At 39.6% G+C, this 18,363-nt stretch overlaps 1 protein-coding gene across 1 annotated transcript in view; it reads right to left on the bottom strand.

Annotated features, from left to right (window-relative positions):
* dab1a (DAB adaptor protein 1a) overlaps positions 1 to 18,363 on the bottom strand; it is a gene marked incomplete at both ends in the record, with an annotated part of 133,572 nt that overhangs the window by 14,385 nt on the left and 100,824 nt on the right. The window contains 3 exons of the mRNA XM_079831206.1: positions 323 to 419; positions 574 to 636; positions 10,836 to 10,889. Coding sequence (XP_079687332.1) covers positions 323 to 419; positions 574 to 636; positions 10,836 to 10,889 — 214 coding nt within the window. The remainder of the gene's footprint in view (positions 1 to 322; positions 420 to 573; positions 637 to 10,835; positions 10,890 to 18,363) is intronic.

Raw genomic sequence — 18,363 nt, 5'->3', positions numbered from 1 at the left:
ATGTGCATGTTAAGAAGGCATCAAACTCGCACAGATATAAACGCATACACACACATGCATAGTGTATAGCACTAAGTGCTGGTAGAGGTAACACTGTGTCCTCTGCAAGGCATTTATCATGCAGATCAGTACAGCAGCCAGTAATGAGAGCATTCATATTCTACAGCAGGAGGACAGGACATCTTATTTAGTCGGAACTAGACAGACACATTATTTAATTTACATCCGCCCCGTTCCATGTCTCCTGTATCTATTTTCTTGGTATTGTTTTCTCCTGTACGCACACAACCTGGGAAGACAAAAAAATAGAATTTTCTCCTACCTGAGGGTACAGAGGCAGGGTTGAAGGGGGTGAACAGTTCGGATGGAGTCTGGTGGGCCAGCGAGGGGTCCAGAGTATTAGCCGGAGATGCTGGAGTCTGTGGAAGAGGAGAATCATAGCACAGCTTTAAAAAAAACCTACACTTGCTCAATCCTGCTTATCTATAAAGTTGCATTCTGTTTACATACTACCTATATTAGTATGCAGTACACACTGTGCAGTATGCCAGTGTTCCAGTTCAAGTCACTCACCGAGGGGGACGTGATATCAGGAGGAGTGGACATGTCTCCAAAAAGCTCTAACTGGTTGATATTCTGCAGATGAAAGAGGAACATTTGCAGCATAAAATCAGATGTGTTTCACCTCAGCACTCACTGCCATGACAGTCTAGTCTTTGCCACAGAATAGGGGCATCTACCTTGGGTAAACAGTGGTTTGAATACAAAAGGTGACTTATGGAAATGATAGTGGGTTGCTATAAAAAAAAAAAAAAGAAAAAAAACATATAAAAGATGATGAGGAGTTCCTGTACCTGCCGACCATGTACAGCACGCAAAAATAAATGCAGTAATAATCCATCCATCCTTGCATCCTTCCTTCCTTCCTTCCTTTCAATACTATTTATCTGTAATTCTATAATCTACAATATAATGTTTATATTTACCATATTACATACAACAAACATCTACTATGTCCCATTTTTGCTTATACGTTTAACCACAGAACATTTCATCCCTTTCAATACAAGATAAGTACAGTACATTGTGATTGTTGGTGGGTTTTCACTGCAAAAAATCACAAAATATACTCCATCACGTCTACTGTGGTCTCAAAACTCAGGCCAGATAATACCGAGAATATCTAAATCAACTGCAGGCGTTCGATCCTTTTCCTATTTAGCACCTAAACTCTGGAACAGTCTTCCTAGCATTGTTCGGGAAGCAGACACACTGTAAGTTTAAATCTAGACTAAAAACACATCTCTTTACTATGGCATACACATAAAACACATAACAGATACACATTAAATGATTTTAAGGCTGCATTAACTCAGCCGGAACCGGGAACACTTCCCATAACACCTGATGTACTTGTTACATCATAAAAAGAATGGCATCTATGCTAATGTTAGTCTCTCTGTTTTATCCCGAGGTTTACTGCAGTCAGCCGTATCAAGGCCGTATCCAGATCAGATGGTAGACCTGTGCCCAGACATGACCAACGAATCCCTGAAGTGTCTGCAGAGACCGTGTCAATTAGACTCCCCCTGAAATTGCCTCATCGGCACGGCATCCTAAATCAACCCGTCTCCGGCGTGATAACTCCAATCTTTCGGATATTGCAATTTAATAATTGTTTAATCGACACGTCATCCTCAATAAACCCGTTTCCGGCATGACGACTCCGATCTTTCGAATATAGCAATTTAATAATTGTTTTAATAATAATGCCGAATAAAATTCTGCTGCATTATTTTTCTGTTTAACACTGTGAAGCTGCTTCAGTTATTCAGTTATTATCACCATAATTCAGTTATTATCACCATAATATGAATAAAGCTGCAGAAAATGCAGACATTTTGGGCAGCAAAAACCAGAAAAAGTCCTGCTAAATCCTGGTGGGACTGGCATGCCCTTGTTCAGTAATAACCCAGAATACAGGATACATCCCAAAATATTCACTCATTATCTTCCTAGAAATTAGCTCTTGATTTTATGCAAATAAAATCCACCCATCCATCCATCCATCCATCCTTCCTTCCCTCATTCCAACACTGTATTTATCTGTAATTCTATCATTTACAATATATTATGCTTATATTTACCATATTACATACAGCAAACATCTAATATGTCCCATTTTTGCTTATACATTTAACCACAAAACATTTAAATACAAGACTATTTATTTGCATACAATCAAAAGCTAACTTATAGGAAGATAATGAGTGAATATGTTGTGATATATCCTGTATTCAGGGTTTTTACTGAACAAGGGCATCCCAGCCCCAGCAGACAGTGTTTTGCTACCCAAATGTCTGAATTTTCTGCAGCTTTTATTATTATTATTATTATTATTGTGGCGATAATAACTGAATTTATTTGTGTTGCTTTGCAGTGGAAACCCACCAACAATCATTATGTACTGTACTTAAACTTGCCTAACAGTGTCAAAGTCCTGGTGCTCTGTATGGTCGGGTCCATCTATGTTCACTTTTTACTGCAGTGCGATGGCAGGACAGCTGAACATACATTGATTAATTTGTTTGGGGTCTGAATTATATATTTTGATTAGCCAATATTGCTTTCCCCCTCTCAGGTTAAGGGTTTTTATCCCTCAAAAAATTGCAGAAATAAGACAAAAATGCAAGCTACACAAATAATGTTGAGTTTGCTGTAATCATGAAATCCTAGAGGACTTGGCATACGTTTTGGGCGGGCATACATTTGCTAAAAGAAAAATAAGCGCTAACATAGTAGGACAACTATTTATTTGCCCATCCATTTTATCCAGTGCAGAGGCTTTGCTTGTTCTTAAATCTGCCATTTTTTCTTCTTTTTATTATTATTTCCCAAACAGTCCGATGCCAATCTTAGAAATGTCTAAAAGACGAGGAGCACAGTTGCAATGGCAGCTACACTCCTGTTTCTGAACATTTGTGGGCATCGTGTCCATGCGGAGTGTGTTTATTAGAAAACGGTGCTGCTAGCGGGGAGCAGCTCAGCATTTTTTGAGCTTTTTAAAGTGACTGGCGCATGACAGAAAAGCTTTTCTAAACTGCTTCTAAAAACCGTTCCGTTCATCCATTAGCTTGAGGCCAGACCACAGGGTCCTTTCCTGAAATGCAACACACTTTTTCACACCTACATCTACCAAAGGACTATTCTTCATGAAAGAATAATTGCTTTTTCTTCTCTGTTGTTATGCTGGCATTTACTGTCTCCACTCATCTTTCTCTAATATTTAAAAAATTAAAAAAAACAGCACACACAATAACACGGCTGTGCGTGTGACCTTTGAGATTACTGTAAAATCTTGCGATTTATTTATGAACTGCACCGGTTGACATGGGAGCACAAAATCCAACATATTCAAAGGGGTCACACTAGGGTTGTCTATAAGAGCTCTGTCATTTGACTATGAAAAAGAAAGGTCAGGTATGAGTAAGTAGACTACTTCCAGGAGACTAGTGAAAAAGGTAAAAAGCAAGAGACTGGGGATTTAGCAGGGCTATAAACTGTGTATAGCGGGTAGCGTGACATTTACTTTCCTGTACAGGGACTTTTACTGTAGTCTAGAGTGGGCTATAGTGCACTACTTATTACTTTATATAGCTAGATTACAGCTAGACAAGCTTTTTTTTAGGTCATTTGCAATCAAAACAGCTTAGAGGGTCATGGAAAGGACCGAGGGCAGGTGTGGAGAAACTTTGGCCAATCATTGTCCACCTTACCTGGGTGACCAGCAACAGGTCAGTGTCTAGATCCAAGAGATCGATCTGTTCGTTATGTTTGTTCTGAAATGATAACATGGTGTTAGATGAAAGATGAAATGGGACACATTGAAAATGAGGTTGTTTTGGGATGGTGAAGTGTGATTAGATGAGATAGATGGATGGTACTTTACCTGTACAGGTGAGGTTACATATGTTTACCTCACTATCCCACTCTCAACTCATGGCTTTTGCATTGTACCAGATTATCTCTCAACAGGTTTGAGCCCAACAAATGCAAGAACCAACTGTATTTATCTTCGCTAACTCGCATCCCACCCCATAGCCCCAAACTGTAATTGGTGGAAGGAGGAATCAAACAAAAAAATTATATTTAACCAGCTGCCAGCAGGCTTTAATGGGAAAATAATGTGCTCAAACGGGCGTCCCTTGAGATAACATGGGAAGAGCAAAAGACCATGAACAACAGCTGCTCCCATCTTACACTTTGTGCTTCTGAAAAAGCAACACAGGCGATGAGAGGATCTTACACGAAAGGATAGGATGGGTAGACTATGAAAAATAACACCAAGATCCCTTTCTTCAAACATGATTTACATGGTTAGCCGGATAAAGTTGTGTCATATTTTTTTCTTCACTTGGTACCTTAGCAAGATATGACTGAAGGAATACAATTTCTTTGGGTTCCATTTTCTATTAGGTTCCATTTATTTATATTAGATAACTAACATGAACTAAAAATAAAAAGTAGGAAAAAAAGTATTTATTAAACTTAGTTAATTGTTAATTTCAGCATTTACAACATTCAATATTTAATTTCAACATTCTTTTTACAATCAAATTTTTTGTTAAAGTTTTAGTATTTATTCTTATATAAATATCTTATATAAATTTCTTATTTATAAGTTTGAGTTTATTTATACATGTATAAATTACTTCAACTTAAATTAAACAAAAATGATAAATGTTAAAATGCCTTGGCCACTAGTTGAAATAAAATAAACTTTTTTAAAAACGTAATTTTATTTATTTATTTGTATTTTATTATTTAATTTTATTTAGTTATTTTAGTTAATGTTTATTTTATTTAAAGTAAAGACATTTTTTTTGTTATGGTTTTAACTTAATGATAACAAATGTATTGTTGTTAGTTAAGGTGCAATATGTGATACATATAAATGTCATTAAGATTTTAATTTTAAAATACCACCTTAATGTAAAAAAAACAATATAATATGTACATTTTAAGAAATATAAAAATTGTAATCAATAAATAACATCAAAAATTAATAAAATGTTGTACTGTCAAATCGATTAATCGCGATTAATCGCATCTAACATAAAAGTTTGTGTTTATATAATATATGCATGCATGTGTAAATATACATGTAATACACACACCTTATAAAACCACAAACTTTTATGGGCCCTCAGATGTGATTAATCGTGATTAATCGATTTGAACAAAATTATAGAATAAAAATGCTATTCATTAAAAGTTTAAAGTGTATGATCTGCAGAAGGTGTGACTCGATTGACAGACATTCACATTGATTTCTGCCACAAAAGATAGTTTAGGATTATCATTGTTGTGTGGAAAGTTATCCGACTAAACAAGTAACACCAGAATTAACAATGACAAGATACACACATAACATCTGGACCAACAGAAAAAAAAAAAAACACATACGTGTAAAACATGCAATAAAATCAATTGAGAACTGACTCCAGGTCAGTGGCTTGGGTTGCAGAAGCAGACAATTGAGATGGTTAAGTCTGAAAGCCTCTCTGAGTTAGCGCTCGCTGTTCTGTGTTAGCGCTTAGCTTTAAGAATCAAAGTATGGTCATGGGAGGCGTCTGAGAAAAGTAAGCAGGAACAAGCCACTGCTAGTGATATGTTAAAGTATATTTGGTAATGTTGCGGTTATGAGCGAATGGACAAACATGAAGGAAAGCAGAGCCAGTGTGATAAAGAGGGAAAGAGAGAAAGCATCAACAAGGCTTGGGTTGTGTAGCTTTCTTAACTTGCAGACCATGACGATCAGTTCAGCTGTCTAACATTGAAGCTGTAAAACTATTAAACGGGCTTCATTCATAAAACATAAGCAGAACTCATTTCTCTCTGAATGATGCAGCAATCTACGTCTACAAACAATTTGCACGCACATTTGTTCTGCTTGTGTTTCACGAATGAGACCGAAAGAGGGGAAATAACAAAAATATTTGATTTGTTCCTATCATGTTTTTAGGGTGACGGTGTTCGTTTCACGTTGTTTGATTTTGAAGGTCATTGAGCTGGAACTTCCGTTCTACACTGCAGCCAGTAGCTGAATTAAACGGCTGTAATATTACCAGCCCAAGAGATGCCATCAAATCAATCTCTTTACACCCTTGGGGATCACCATTGAGGATAATGGGAAAGATGACAGCTGGGCCCCAAAGTGATGAACTGTGTCAGTCAAAGCGCCCCGTGTGCTGCTGACACCTTATTACTGATGGATATCACGAGTGCTGATAACCACCTTCTTATCTGTTATTATAACAAGCTGCCTCTCCTGTGGAAGTATGACTCACATGATGTATTGTCATTCCATAACTGAAATTACAGTATTTACACTAAACAGTCTCCATGGCAACATTTAGAACGAGGCTAGGAGTAAATATTACTATTTGATGCAACTGTATGAGTATCGCGTTTATTTTGCCACAATCCATCAGCCTACTTTTCTATCATCATTATCACTTCAAAAGACTATCAATTAGCCGTCCCCTCGGAGAGAATAATTATCTTTGCAGTGTCATGTGCTTTTAGTGCTGCCCATTTCATTACGGCCAGAGAGTTAATGTCTTGCGCTCTCACTGATCATATAGCCACAGGCAGGAAACCAACTGAGAAGCACAGCTAGGAAATTAAATAATACGAGGAGAGGTAGAATAAAAAATAACAACACTAAAGAGTGATTCGAAGCAATGCTTCAGCAAATACTGTTTACCAAATACCATAGGCAAAAATATAACGGGGGAATTCACTATTTGTGCACACTGTCTGCTTTGTTTCAGCATGCTATACACTGAAGGAAATATGAAAATTAATGAATGTGCAAACACGGCCAAAAACAATGTTCAAAAATATATGCTAAACGCAGTTTACATGACACTGTTGCCCATTTGTGTTGTGAAGGATGTGGCAGAATACCATGATATGACATACTGCAATTTTCTTTAACTTACTTATTTTGAACAGTGTGTATTAAAACAATGTGTATTAAAAGTGCAAAACAAAGCAAACAAAGCAAAACAAAGCAAAGCAAAACGACACAGAAACAAAACAACACAAAAAATCTAAACAAAGCAAAAAGGAAAACAAAACACAAAAAACAAAACAAAAAGCAAAGCAAAGCAAAACAAAACAAAGCAAAATGACACAGAAAAAAAACAACATAAAAAAATCTAAACAAAGCAAAAAGGAAAACAAAACACAAAAAACAAAAAATCAAAGCAAAACGAAGCAAAACAAAACAAAACAAAACAAAACAAAAACAACACAACACAACACAAATAAAACAAAACAAACAAAATCCCACAACACAGAAAAACAGAACAAAACAATACAATACAGAAAAAGCAAAAAAAAAAAAAACAGAAACAAAACAAAATAAAATAAAACAACAAAACAAAATCTATATGTCTTTATATTTGATAATTTAACGAATTAGTCCTACTACGAATGCTTGAAAGTGTACACAAATGTCTCTTAATTAATTGTTTACTGCAAAATGAATAATTATAATAATCTATAACTATAATGTACATTACACAATATATACTCTTTTTATTTTATGAAAAGTGTGCTTGTGCCAAAAACAACGACAAATGTTTTCATTGCATGGAAATACAACACACAAGTGGAGCAACTGCTCAGTGAATTTGTCCCAAAATGTGTGGCTGAAAAAAGCAAAGAAAAAAGCAGAGAAATAAATTCAAACCCACAACGTATGTGCAGATGCACAACACAAAACAAATTTACAGCCTGACCGTTCAAAAGCCAATTCCGTAGAGCCGAAGGAGTTATTTTATGAGTTGAAGCTGTGCAGATTTTGCTTAGACAGAAATGAAAAAGCTGAGAAAGGAAGGATCAAGAGACCACACGGCTTAGATTGAAACAGGAGAGAGGAAGAAGGCTGAAAATGTGAGCGAGGAAGAGAGAAAAGAGTGAGTGGGTGTTTGAAAACATGAGGGAAGAGGTGAGAGGAAGAGATGCCAGACAGTGGCACAGCGTGACATGAGGAAAATCCAACTCAAACATTGTTTCCCAGGTCTGGAGTGACCTAAGCAACTGAATATTGAGGACAGACTCAACCAACTCCAGGGTACGAGGGACTTTGCTGGGGTTGTATGTGTTGTGATGGTGACTGTGTGGGGGTTTAGGGATTTAGCTGAGCTAAGACTGAATGAACAGAGCAGCTATAACACAAGAGAGATACAGACAGCAGAGACACTGACCAGAACATGAAAAGATCAGCCATTGTTTTATATCAGAGTGTTAATGTTCAGGCCAAATGGCCTGGAAAATGATCAAGGGACCATTTAAAGAGAGAGAGCAAAATTCACTAACAACTTGACCAGTTGAATCATCTCAGCACGATCACAGATGACTGAGAACAACTCAAAAATGCAGGTGGTCCTTAGAAGAATGTTGCCATCTCTCATTTAAATGACTGTATCTGTCAACCCATTTATGCAACACAGACTTTCATTGAAAACCATGCATGATTCACGGACATTCATGATGTGGCATTGAAGGAATAGTTCACCAAAATTTAAAGTTCTGTCCTGTTGTTTCAAACACTTCAAAAATGTGTTCTTCCTCAGTGCCTTTGTCTCGTTTTCTAGTACAAATATCCATACATTCTTAAATAAAGATATATTTACTTGAGAAGCAAAATGACTTTTTTTCCCTCCAGAAATCAAGACTTAATATCCTAACTAATTTTGCTTCTCAAGTAAATGTATCTTGAATTAAGAATATTTAGAAAAAAACTCTTATTTCTTTTTTTTTCTTTTAGCTGCAGTGAACTTCCCTGGAACACAACAGAATAAAACATATTTGGAGACTGTTCTAGTTGCTTTTTTCCATTAAAAAATATCATCAAAGTACAGTAAAAATGGTCCGTATGAGTTGTTCTATATTTATGGATAATTACTTACATTTCTGCCTGATACGGAACATGAATTTTATGGACCAAATCTATTGTACTTTTATATCTTTTTTAATGCTTGAAAGACTCCCTTCTATGGAAGCTTGTTTCTGCCACAGAATAAAAAATAAAGTCACAATTGCGAGTTATAAAGTCACAATTGCGTGATACAAAGTCACAATAGCAAGTTTAAATCTCGCAATTCTGACTTTTTTTCTTTACAACTTTGTTTGAAGTTGTAAAACGACTTTACAACTTCAATTGCAAGGAAAAAAAGTCAGAATTGCAAAGTCTGAATTCTGACTTTATATCTCGCAATTCTGACTTTATATCTCGCAATTCTGACTTTATAACACAATTCTGACTTTACATCTCACAATTCTGACTTTATAACTCACAATTCTAATTTTCTAACACAATTCTGACTATATCTCGCAATTCTGACTTTTTAACACAATTCTGACTTTATATCTCACAATTCTGACTTTATAACACAATTCTGACTTTATATAGCGCAATTCTGACTTTACAACTCGCAATTCTGACTTTATAATTCTGACTTTACAACTCACAATTCTGACTTTACAACTCGCAATTCTGACTTTATATCTCGCAATTCTGACTTTATAAATCCCAATTCTGACTTTATATATTGCAATTCTGACTTTACAACTCACAATTCTGACTTTATAACAATTCTGACTTTACATCTCGCAATTCTGACTTTATAACACAATTGTGACTTTATAACTCGCAATTCTGACTTTACAACTCACAATTCTGACTTTACAACTCGCAATTCTGACTTTATATCTCGCAATTCTGACTTTATATATACCAATTCTGACTTTATATATTGCAATTCTGACTTTACAACCCGCAATTCTGACTTTACATCTCGCAATTCTGACTTTATAACAGAATTCTGACTTTACAACTCGCAATTCTGACTTTATATCTCGCAATTCTAACTTCATAACACAATTCTGACTTTACATCTCGCAATTCTGACTTTATAACACAATTCTGACTTTACATCTCGCAATACTGATTTTATAACACAATTCTGACTTTACATCTCGCAATTCTGACTTTATAACAGAATTCTGACTTTATAACTCGCAATTCTGACTTTACAACTCGCAATTCTGACTCTACATCTCTTAATTCTAATTTTATAACACAATTCTGATTTTACATCTCGCAATTCTGATTTTATAACACAATTCTGATTTTACATCTCGCAATTCTGACTTTATAACACAATTCGGACTTTACATCTCGCAATTCTGACTTTATATCTTGCAATTCTGAGAAAAAAAGTCACAATTATCTTTTAAAATGTTTTATTTTGTGACGGAAACTTCAATAAAAAGCTTCAATACCTTCACTGTCATTGCATTGAAAAGAATAAGCATATTTCTTTAAAATCTCTGTATTCCATGGAATGATCCCATACATGATTCATAAGAACTTTCATTTTGGGTGAACTTTCTTGTTAACTTGATTCACAAGGCTGAAATGCCATCATGAACGCACCAGCTGTCCTTATCATGGGGTGAAGACAAGCGCACATCATGCAAAACCGACCAATCACATAATGCCCACTAGATTTTCACAAAGAAAATAAAACGAACACAAAACCACACATATACACAACCAGCCAAAAACACACAAACACCGGTGGGGAAATTAAGAGTGCACAATCAATGCGATTTACTGTAAGCCGGGGGAATGAGTGCTGCTGAACTCCTCACAGACAGGGAGCGGAACATGCTTGATGCTTGGTTTATATATTGAAAGGTTTGCCAGAGAGAGGCACAGGAGAGTCACATAAACAAACACACACAGGTCCACTCACTGGATGTCGCTTTGGGACGTCATAAACTCCCTCCTTTTGTTGGCTGGTAGGGACCTGGTGTGGACAGGGAGCCCAGCCAAATGCACAGTTAACATGACAAGTTACCATTAGTTCAGATTTCAGCAAGAGATTTTACAAGGTCAATGCAAAATGCAAATTGTATGCTTCCTGGAGAGCAAAATGAGTCATTGTCTGTGTATAAAGCGTTGTGATTGATTTAATAATATAAGTGCAAGATGCAGAATATAGTGAAATTAAAATTTAGCTTGAATAATATTAATACATATTTGTATTATTTATAACAAATGTGTTTTAGATAAAATCAAAATAATATTAATATCATTGTATAGTCTGCATTATGAATATTTTATTGTATTTTATTTTATGAAGGATTCCTAAATACATATATTTTGGGACCATCATTTTCATGTTCAAATTAGACAGCTAGTAAAGATGCAGATCCTTTCTGTGTCTGTTATTTTCACGTCTTCTCTCTTTCTCTAATTTGCCATTGTTCTTAATTTCCCTCTTGCTGAGAGACTGATTGCCGCTGTGTTTTTATTTGATCGTACACTTGAAGTGATCTTTCCATTTCCTTTATTCAAAGATCACACAGCGACAGCAATGATTAATCATTCTCACTCTTTCATTTGGAGAAAGGGCAGAGGAAAGACCTGCTGCTTCCTCTCACAGCAGAGTAATTTCTCCATGCAGACTTTGGAAAGCTCCCTACGCTTCTGCATCAATCCCTCAGTCATGCTATCCAAACTTTACTAGAGCCAAAACTACTTGGGACCCAAGGGGCCCGCTGGAGGTCAAGGTTACTTTTGATGCATAGTGTTAGCTTTGGTTAAGCAACGTATCTTGCTATGAGATGCTACCGTGCTGTTCTGTAAGGTTAAGAAATGTTGGATAGCGATTCTTTACAAAAAATGTTCTTAAAGGGATAGTTCACCCAAAAATGAAAATTCTGTCATCATTTACTCACCCTCAAGTTGTTCCAAACCTGTATGAATTTGTTTCTTCTGCTGAACACAAAAGAAGATACTTTTAAGAATGTCGGTAATCAAACAGTTGATGGATTCCACAGTACTTCCCCCCTATTATGGAAGTCAATGGGGTCCATCAGCTGTTTAGGTCCCTGTATTCTTCAAAATATATTCTTTTGTGTTCAGCAGTTGAAATAAATTCATACTTCAACTCGAGGGTGAGTAAATGATGACAGAATTTAAATTTTTGGGTGAACTATTAATTAAATATAGGGTTCCCCTACACCAATTAACAGAATTTTATGATTTATGGAATGATAAAAAGAGACATTTGACTCTAATTTGTCAACTAAATGGAATAAGGATTTCAAACCTGGCTTTATCAAATGTTCAATTTCTGTTCTCGAAATGTGTGCAAATCTGTGCATATTTAATGAAATAATGCCTCATATTCATATTTAAACATAACATTTCAGAACATGTGTTTCTTGTGCTAGTAAATAAACTGGGGTAAGTATTTAATTATCTATTAGTTAATGTGTGTCCTATTATTCACCTGTAGTGTTTTTAAGGGATAGTTCACCCAAAAATGTATACATTTGTTTGTTCTGCTGTACACAAAGGACGATATTTGGAAGAATGTTTGTAACCAAGCAGATCTCGTTCCCCATTGACTACCATAGTGGGTAAAAAATACTATGGTAGTCAATGGGGGACGAGATCTGCTTGGTTACAAACATTCTTCCAAATATCTTGACAAATAACAACTTGAGGGTGAGTTGACAGAATTTTTGGGTGAATTATCCATTTAAGTTTGGGAAAAAATGTTAGGGAATATTGCACCCACAAAGAGCAATTTGTAAAATGGTGATATATCTTAAATCTAAGCTAGAAAATGTAGATTCTGTAAATTTAAATGTAAATGTAAAATGTAAATTTCCATGGCTTTCCCAGCCCTGAAAAAATAAAAATAAATTGAATTCCCTGATATTTTCACGGCGCAATAAAACCACAATTTATTGGTTTGATTGATGTCGTTTATATAGCTTCAGGCTTGACAGTGGACATGAGAACACAAATCTCTTGTTCTGTTCGCTTAGGTTTCCCTATTTCATCGCTGTTAGCGAAGATCAAAAGTGATGTTTACACCGATTCAATTTGACTTGGCCAATCTGGCTTTTTGTTTGATATGAGATGAGATCAGGTGTTAGCTCATCCAGGTTTTATTGATGTGACAGCAAGCAGATGTCTCTTTCATGCTTCTGAGTTTCCGATATCTGTCCTGATGTCAGCAACAAGTGAAGGAGTTTGTGAAGTGTCAGGTTAGCGCTTGAGAGCCGTGCAGATATTTGAATAGTTAGAAGGTCCCTTATGGTGCTTCAAGCTTTCGCAGAGCTACTGAACTGACTATGACATTAAGTCGGCACTGTAAAAAGTTGCGGAGGAGACAGACTGGCAAAGTGTTGGGGCACTGACGTGTTTATTGTTTAGCTTGGCAGTGTCTCTTTTTGACTAGCCACAGGTGACAAAACAAAGCAGCACCTGAGGATACAACACCTGCTGTTGTCTTGGTCATGGCGCTCGGAGCACGAAACATTGCTGGGTGTAAATCATTGAAAGGGCCGTCACGCTGAATTAGTATGGCTTGGTGTAGCACTCTGTTCTAATTCACAGGTGGGACCCTGGCAGCTACACAGTGGAGCTGTCAGTATAGCTGCACCATCAAAACCCGGGGATCTTCTAGAGAATTATTTAAAGAAGGCTCCCTATTGGCTGTTTGATAATGTTGGTCCATGAAAGCTTTTAATGATAGCTCGATTATGTTTATCAAACTGACAGATGACAATTCGTACGTATTTTACAACGTAAAAATGGCTAATTCTTACAAATTTTTCCGAGCTCACTCGTACGAATTGGTGCGATTTATGCTAAATCGTGCGTATTTGACGAGTTGCCCAATTCGTATGATTTTGTACGAATGACCTAACCTCAAACCCCGCCCATCACTGTGGTTTAGACAAATCGTACAAAGTCATCGTACAGAGTGAGGTCGTACGAATTAGCCACCTTGTACAAATAAATACGAGTTTAGTATTGGTTTTACTACATACTACGGCCGTAACCATGTCTTGGGGGGACCAATTTTTCATAAAGCTTAAAGAAACAGAAGAGTGAAGGATATTCTAGGTCTAAGTCTATTTGGGAAATGATCTTTTCGAGCTATTTGCAAATTATATTTTCATTGATTTGCAATAAAACAAGCACACATGTACTTTTATTTATTTGTATGTTGAAAACGTGAATGTTTCTTGTCCCGTTACACTCAGGAATTACGTAAATTTCCAATTCAAAACAGCTTTATTTGAGAAAAAAAGGTCATTATTTTGAATCATTGTATGTTACTGTCAGTCATTTAACATTTCTATGGCAAAACAGTTGACGTGTATTAAATGTTTCGCTATTTAGATCTTGCCGCGCTCTCTCTTTCAACGTTAAACTGATGCTTTGCAATGGAAAACATGCTCTGCTTCTGTGCACAGTAAACCGCGCCTACTAACCCCGCCTACGCGAATAGAGTGTCTGAGTGATTTCAATGTTAAGTCAATGGAAAGGCGCGTTGACGTGCGTCTGGCGGAAGGCGCGTTTCGCGCGGCGCGTAGGACGTGAATTGAGCATCTTGCGCGATACGCGCGTTACACGCGAGTGGTGCTTTTGTGAATTCACGTGTTTGAAGCGAATTCGCGTCTGACGCCCGAGTTGAAAAATTTGAACTTTGCCGTCAATTTGTACCATGTTAACCAATCAGGAGCCTGCTCGCTGCGGTCACGTGGTGAAGTGACGTGATGAGAAACCCTGCATAATTTAAAAATACTACTATTGTGTCACAAAATGTAGTTTTAAGACTTTTTCAGGTGAGAATGTAGTTGTTTAAAGCTCAAATCTGTGGTTAAATAATATATATATAAATAATAAATAAAGAGAGTGCCTATTTTTTTTAGGAGTTGTGAGATCCAGGCGATCAGCGGCGCTTATTAACCCGGCGAGAGCAGCCTTTCCTCGGCCAGTCCTTCTGTCGTTTGCCGCTGGCTCTGATGTCCTGTAGTGGTTCGTCTTGTGTGGATCTAACGGGCGATCTTTGGTGTCATGAATCTACAATTTGTTGTCTGCCAAATCGTTTTGAATGAGGGCAAAGAAAAGTTTCTTATTTTTAAGAAGTAACTTTATTTTTTAAGGATATTTAAATATACATGCAGTGAAGATAATGTAGGCGTTGCCTGGACCACATTTGTGTGGTTATTAATATATTTTTAATGAAAATGAAAAGAGGCAGAGTGGTGTTTTATGACATATTTCTCCTGGAGCGCCTTGAACGCGCGTCTATTTCGCTTCAAACGCTCGATTTCTACACGCGACCAATTTCTACACTACCAATTCGCCACGGACGCGCGAATGCATTCAAAATGTTTGCGCATGAAACTAGACGCGGTAGACGCGATTTTGACGCTCTATTCGCGTTTGGTGTGAACGCAGCATAACACCATACAGAGCGCTGCATAATGAAGAATTTTAATATTGGGGGGACAATTTGGCAATTATTTTATATTAGGGGACAAAATTGTCCCCCTCAATGTCAGTGGTGGTTATGGCCCTGTACTATATCAGTCTTTCTCTTTCAAAATTTCACGTTTATTTCAATGTGTTTTTTGACATTTATTTGTAGTTATTTGTGAAATTTACTAGCAATTTCTGTTTTCGAGCAGGAGTGTAGGAATGATCTGAAAAATCAGGGGTGACATTATAAACCTCATCAGCCTGGCTCATGAATATTAATTTGGTGAAGTAATCACTGATAGTTTTTACTTTTTGTAAACAATGACAAATGTGAGAAACTCTGCTGTTATTTATTAAAATCTTGAAATATTTATTTCAACATTGTATAATTTTGAGTAGAACTAGTAAATTATGTAGTAATGTAAAATTATTAGTCCAATTTAAAATGTGAGATTTTTCTTTTAGAGCTTGCAAACTTCCAAAAAAGTGCAGTACTATTTTATGAAGTCACATTTTCAAATCCCCCACAAATATTATTTTGCATGGACATATGCTACTCTGGATTGTTTATGTTTTGTTCCATAATAATAAGAACTAAATTGTTACTAGTAGTAAACATGTATTATAGTTCCCTTTCAGTCGGTCACGTTCGACGTACGTCGGAACTGACCGACGAATTGGGATCTGATCTCAGAGACCAATCTACTTCGAGTGTATTAAAAACGAGCCAATGGAGATTGGCATGCGATCCACGCATTCCACGCACCGCCCCGCAGCGCGGGTATAAATAAGGAAGTGGAATGCTTGATCATTGCTTTTCTACTTCGGAGCCGAACAGTGAATGTTTCCTGTTTCTACGAAGAGTGTTTTTGACGAGTCTCGTGAGAGGGTCTGCTTCCAGTGCGGGTGTGACAGCGCGTCAGCGAGTGCCGCTTCAGACGGAGATCAGCTGTTGGTTCGCTGGGCGTTTCCTATTTCTGAGTGCACACACAGGCTTGCACCTTTGTACTGTGTGGTGCCGCGGTCATCTCCCTGAGTGCTTCAGCACGTTAAAAGAGCAGTTTCCTTTCTAAAAGAGCAACACGGTTTGACCCTGCGTCTTTTTCAAGATGTCATTCAAACCGTGTGTTTCTGGATGCGGTCGATATCTGTCCCCAGCTGACGGTCACGTTCGTTGTCTCACGTGTTTGGGCGTTCAGCACGCTGAGGCTGCGTTCGTGAATGACTCATGTTCCCATTGCGGGAACATGACCATCGCAGTTTTACGGTCCAGACTCCATTACCTCGAAAGAGGCGGAGCACCATTGCGCATCCCCCGATCTAGTGGTCCTCCCGCTGCAAAGCAGAGGGCTGCTACTTTGGCTGATGGCCTTGGTGGGGACCTGAGGGTTACTGTGAGGGCTTCCCCGACGGGTCAAACGGCTCCTCGGGCCCCTCCCCCCTCCGCTGCGCCGGTGGAGCTTCCAGAAGAGCGCGCTGGCCTCCCCCGGGAGGTCCCAGGCGTTTCTTTTGGGGCTCCGGCTGAGGACATGCTGTCGATTGCAGCATCGGGGGACGAGCTAATGGGCTCTGAGGATGAAGATTCGGCTGCGCTGCCCCCTTCGGGTGTGACAGCGTTGCCCGAGTCCGACCCAGAGCTTACGGCTATGCTTTCCCGGGCCGCCGCGAGTGTCGGGCTCGAGTGGAACCCTCCACCGTGTCCCGAACCCTCGCGGTTGGACGATTGGTTTCTCGGGACGGCCCGTGCTGGTTCTCAGCGCCCCGCCCCGGTTCCTTTCTTCCCGGAAGTGCATCAGGAGATCACGAAATCGTGGGTAGCGCCTTACAACGCTCGCTCACGGTCGACTGACTCCTCCGTCCTCACTACTCTCGATGGTGGTGCGGCTAAGGGCTACGTGGGAATCCCCTCAGTCGAGCGGTCTGTGGCGATGCAACTGTGTCCCAAGACCGCTGCGGACTGGCGGGGTGCCCCGCGTCTCCCCTCCCGGGCGTGTAAGTTCTCGTCCGGTCTCACGGGCAGGGCTTACACCGCCTGCGGGGAAGCCGCATCATCTCTGCATGCTATGGCGCTCCTGCAGGTCCACCAGGCCAAGGCGCTAAAGCAATTGCACGAGGGTAGTTCCGACCAGGGTGTTATGCAGGAACTGCGTGCGGCGACTGACCTCGCTCTCCGGGCGACGAAAGTCACTGCACGCTCCCTGGGTCGGGCGATGTCCACACTAGTGGTCCAGGAACGCCACCTGTGGCTGAACCTGGCAGACATGCGTGATTCCGACAAGGTCCGGTTTCTCAACGCCCCTGTCTGTCAGGCCGGCCTCTTCGGCGACGCCATCGAGAGCTTCGCCCAGCAGTTCTCGGTGGCCCAGAAGCAGACGGAGGCCATCAAAAACATCCTGCCCCGACGACCCGCTGCTGCCTCCACCCAGTCGTCGTCGGCAGCACCTCCGCCTGCTCGTCGCCGAGGGCGTCCCCCTGCGTCCGCCTCCGCCCCTGCGAAACCCAAGCAGCAGCCTCCACCGGGAAAGCAGGGTGCCGGACGTAAGGGAGGCGCCCAACCCGCTCAGGGCTCCGCTAAACCAGCCGGCAAGCGCAAGGGGAAGCGGCCCTGAGACGGGCAGCCCAGGGAAGACGGGAGCTGCTCTGAGGGAGATGATGTCCGCATCTTTCTCCCACCCCCCGGAGGAGGACCGGGGGGCCCCGACTGGTGTTACATCTCTGCCGCTGGCTCTCCGGAGTCCAGCGGCACCCACATTCTCAATAAAAGAGCAGTTTCTATTTTCCCTGGGCCCCAAGAGGGCCAGGTTGGCAGTGCGCGACGCCCCCGGGCCTTGCCACTCCTTTCCTCCCCTCTCCCCCTCGCCAGGGGGCAGCAGTGTGGGCACCGAGAACGCCCCCGGGCCTTCTCACCCACACTCTGCCCCGCCCTGGAATATTCGGACAACACTCCGGGCCGCCTCCGGGCCTCCCGAGTCGGGTCCGTCCATTCC

Source organism: Gobio gobio (assembly GCF_949357685.1).
Source record: "Gobio gobio genome assembly, chromosome: 12".
In the NCBI taxonomy this organism is placed as follows: domain Eukaryota; kingdom Metazoa; phylum Chordata; class Actinopteri; order Cypriniformes; family Gobionidae; genus Gobio; species Gobio gobio.
The sequence above is the reverse complement of the archived record's forward strand: the minus strand, read 5'-3'. Positions and strand labels throughout refer to the sequence as shown.